The sequence below is a fragment of the Nelumbo lutea genome, chromosome 8 (genome assembly GCF_056320005.1).
Source record: "Nelumbo lutea isolate HS-2025 chromosome 8, American lotus-T2T, whole genome shotgun sequence".
NCBI lineage: Eukaryota > Viridiplantae > Streptophyta > Magnoliopsida > Proteales > Nelumbonaceae > Nelumbo > Nelumbo lutea.
Window position 1 is genome coordinate 26,500,168 of NC_142691.1, and position 4,634 is coordinate 26,504,801.

At 39.2% G+C, this 4,634-nt stretch overlaps 1 protein-coding gene across 1 annotated transcript; it reads right to left on the reverse strand.

Moving 5' to 3' along the window:
* Nucleotides 1–291: 291 nt before the first annotated feature.
* TLP8 (tubby like protein 8) lies at nt 292–3,998 on the reverse strand. Its single transcript, XM_088957473.1, has 9 exons — nt 3,142–3,998; nt 2,922–3,036; nt 2,599–2,775; nt 2,400–2,455; nt 2,179–2,275; nt 1,201–1,290; nt 1,003–1,095; nt 773–840; nt 292–637 (listed from the first exon to the last, which is right to left on the reverse strand). Exons 1-9 carry the CDS (start codon nt 3,633–3,635, stop codon nt 562–564), a joined length of 1,266 nt encoding a protein of 421 aa, XP_088813599.1. The 5' UTR covers nt 3,636–3,998; the 3' UTR covers nt 292–561.
* Nucleotides 3,999–4,634: the final 636 nt, after the last annotated feature.

The following is a 4,634-nucleotide window of genomic DNA, read 5'->3' on the forward strand; positions in this document are numbered from 1 at the left end:
CAAAGCGTGTATAATAAAAAAAAGGTGACTTGTCCTGTTTCTGTAAAACAGGATCAGAAAACAGATAAATCCCATCGTTCCTTAATTCAATGTGTTAACCTGACAATGTCAAACCTTGAGAAGTTAGAAGCTTAGAGCATATGTAAAGCAAGAATTTAGAAAAGCTCAAAAGTCACATGGTAATCTGGTGAATGCTAATCAGAAATAACAGATCATCATTCAACTGACAGCATGATAAATGCATACATGAAATCTTGGCATTCAGAAGTAACAGTTGATGTATAAGCAAAATTTAAGTGGAAGAACAATTCAAGAGCTGCAGTCTAAAGACTTGCCCCTTTTTCTTTTCTTTGTGTCTTTCAGCATCCTAAATGAAAATAACATACAATCTCTCCTTCCCACTTCTGCATTCACTAGGACTGATCTATTGGATATCTCAGAGCCGCATCAATTATACATAGAGAAGATATGGACGTTTTGTGCCATCAAGGGCACCATTAAAATCAGGGAACAAAAACTTGTGTTCAGAGATTGAACTACAGAAGGGATAGCTGTTTCTTATTACATTGTGCAACAGAGCTTTGAATCTATAGATGTCAAACATATACAGAACGCCTGGTAACCAGTTAGTGGATATCTGCACAGAACAAAAAGACTACTTAGATTTCAGTTTCCTCCTTTAAGAACATATGCACAGATTCACCTGTCACATTAGCTATTATTTCCCATAACATGGACACAAAGATATGGAAAGCTTATTGCACACTTGTACCTGTAATCCAACACATACTTCGATTTCCCTACTCTTCCAAGCTGCAAAATTGACTGTTTTCCATTCTCCTGATTCATTTAACACAAATTAGACTCCAAAATCATCTGTTTCATAATTGCACATAGACATACACATTTACATGATATTGAAGGTAATTCATCCAAGGTCTATTAATATGCTTCATTCTTTCTATTCTAGCGGTATTCTTGGGTTCTGAAATTTTATGTTACCTCCATTGTCAGCTGGAAATTTTTTACTGAGCTTTGGATTTTAAGTCCGGTTCTTCCCCTCTCTCTGAAGTCTAATTCATATCTCTTTGAAATCTGAAGAAGCATCACAAACCAAATAAAGGAGCAAGAGAAATCAGTCAAAAAATAGTTAAGGTATTTCCATCATAATATTTTTCAGATGTTTTCACGCTTACTTACACTGTTGTAATGTGGAACTCTTGAGAAGAGTTGATGGACTTTATTTAATTTCCCCTCCCAGTCCTTGTGAAGTCCGTTAATATGTTGAATCTACAAAAAAATATATATATATTATTGCATAAAGCTTTTAACAACTACGTGGAAATTGGGCACATACTCTGAGTAGATCTAAAACATATTAATCAAATATTTCATCTAGCATAGTAGACACCATGGACACATGAATGTCATACATGAATGGAAGGAAGCACCCATAATTTGATACATCTGAAAATGAGAGGTTTCCAATGAAGGTGTTTGGCATTGTCAGTTTATCCTCCACTACATTTAATTTGATGTTTCTGAAATGAGAAGTTCCCAAAGAACGTGTTTGGCATTGTCAGTTTATCCTCCACTACATTTAATTTGATGTTTCTGAAATGAAAAGTTCCCAAAGAATGTGTTTGGCATTGTCAGTTTACCCTCCACTACATTTAATTTAATACATCTGAAATGAGGTTACCAAAGAAGGTGTTTGGCATTGTCAGTTTATACTCCACTACACTTAATTGATAAGCCGCATCAGAATTTTGGCATAATTGGGCAAAAATTGGGTCTGTTCATACCTGCTTATGCATAAAAGCCAACAAAACATTAGATTGGGAAGGCATATGATGTGCACATTGAAAAATAAAAAGAAAACCACTTTTCTGACTCCTGAGTTGTCTCACCAAACACCTTTAACACTTTAAATGCCTAGTCAACCTATATCTTTACCAAACAAATGTTAAAGGATCTGGCATGTATTGCACTGTTGGTTATACTTTAAAGCAACCACAGATAAATTCCACAATGCCAAACATCATCTAAGTCATTTACTTGATTCAACAGTTGGACTGTTCATCCCACAAATTTCCAAGCCTGATGTGGGCTGGCCCAGGCCCCAAAATTTCAAACATCTAGAATTAGTCTCATTTTTCTACTTCTCTATGCTCATACCTGAGAAGTATTCTTTAATTGCATAGACTGGTGCTTGGGTATCCATGCTCTCATGCTTCTGTAACTTCCTGTTAAGGTGGTTACTGTAGGCGAATATCTGTCAAAACCAGAGCAAGTACTAATAAGTAAAGCTTCCATTGAAAAAATTCTTTTATGTGTTTGTAGTAAAGGAGCACAGACAGAAAAATGAAAGAAAAAAGAAAAAATTAAGATTGGCTTACACTACTACTGCAAGCAATAACTTAGACTGTTTCTGCAGTGAATCAACCGGCTTACCCTGCAATCAAATGGGTAATCTTGAAATTTAGAGACAGGCCATCTCTCTTTAGTTTTTCAGTTTAAAAGAAAGAACATTTGCAATGACATAGATGAACTTTATTCTACACTCAACGCACACGAGGAACAGGAAGTAAAATGAACCTGGCCTAATATTTGATATTTTGATCCCATGAGGTTAGCTGCTACAGTCCCTAAGAAAGTCTCATCTGATCTACACAATATCCCCTTTGTATTCTGAGCTATTGTGAATTCAGACCGTCCATTTCGCCGTCGATGGTGAGCCACAGCTAGTTTTCGATCCTGTCTTCCGCGACCCTCCTGTTTTCCAAGTTTTAAAGAGAAACAGCCTAGTAGTGTGAGCGTCTAGAGTCAAGTTGGGTTCTACAGAAAATTTCCTTAGTTAAAAAGGAATTACATTTAAAGCCAGAATTACAGAAAAAAAATTGAGGTTGCAGAGATCTCACATTGGTATAGAGTGAATAGAGAGTTCCCCCATCCAATCCCTCTACTGAGGCTTCCTTCACTATAACACAAGTGCACCTCCCTACGTCCAAAGGCAAAGGCCTACACAACAAAGACCTGAAAGTGCCACCACAACCGCATTAATCACAAGTCTAATTTCCATTCAACAGAAAAAATAAGAACTAATAACGTACAGAGCAAATCCATAAGAGGGTATCTAACCTATTAGGCAGAGTAGACCAAGAAGAAGCAGGTGCAGCTTCCGAATCTGAATAGTCCCACATGTTTGACGAGTTGGATTTATCAGACTCTAATGGGTCCCAGAGCTTCAACCCAAATGTCGTATCAGGCTCGTTCAATTGCATGCACAGCTGAAGGGAAGATGGCCTCAAGATCCTGTTCTTGGGTCCCAATGAAGGAGGAGTTCTCCCATCAAGCAACTGTTTACCCTTATTAAGAAAACCCCCCTTCTCCGTTGCTGAATTCTCTTTGCCGTTGGAGACATTGGGCACAACATTCTCCTTGTTGGGTGTGGAATTTTCCTTGTCATGTGAGGGGCTATCCAGATTCTGGTTTATCTTATGGCAGAGCACCCCACCATTGCTGCGGTCCCCTTCACTACTGCTCCGGGTGTGCTTGATTTCATTGAGGGGATTGACATAGAGCGAATTGTATGAAGATTGGCGGGGAAATGAAGATTTCTTAAAAGCAGTCATGGCAGAGCAAGAGAAGCTTGGGCTGAGAGAGGTTCTGAAGGGGTTGTTAATTGTTATGGACCGGAGACGAAAGCTACTGGAAGGGCTGGATTCTTGCCTTCTTGGGATGTTGTTAGATTTTGGTTTCTGCTGGGGTCAATGGCAAAGATTGTCTGAAGTTCTATAACTGCATTAGAAGATATCACACAGATTCAGATTTCAAGAGAGAGAGAGAGAGAGAGAAATTGGAATTCAAATTTGAATGGCATAGGGAAGTGTGAGTTTTAGTTATTGAAAGTGGGGCCAACGTTAAGTAAAGGGAATTGTCGTGTTGTGGTTTGTCGTTGACTGTGTCTGTGAATTGTGAAGGAGGTGGAAGGGATCTCTCAGGCGGGAAGAGAGTTTGAATAGTTATTGATGGGAGTCTACGCGCGTGTCACGAGGATCAGTATGGTACTTGAGAGTTGTGAGTTGCGACTTGCGAGGCAACAGGCCAACAGCTATAGTAGCATTAACAGTTCTGTGGAGTGGGCTGTCCGTCCGTCCGTCCGTCCATGGAGTACAGGACAATGGATTTTAGAAACTCGAGAGACGAGAGCTACCACCCAACCACCCAACCCTTGTTTTTGTCGGTGGGTGGTGATTATACGAGAGCGCTCTCATTATGGCAACCATGAACCCGCTAGCAGACTTAGGCAGGGATCTGCTGTAAACAAAACACTCCCAACACCCACTAGGTCTAATGTCCTAATAATGATTAATACTGAAACCCTTTGCTCGAGAATAATCTTTTAGCACATTTTTGCCTCTAAAGTTTTGAAAACACTTTAGATTAGACTACAAGGATAAATATGCCATTGAAAACATTGAGCACAGCTCAGAATGGGACCCTAGGGGCTTTCAAAATGTTAAAATACCTGATCAGACAAGTCTGATGGCATGATACACCTCATCCTAATAAGCCTATGATGGGCTTAACATGATTAGTTGATGCCCATAGAGCCTTTACTCAAATGGGAC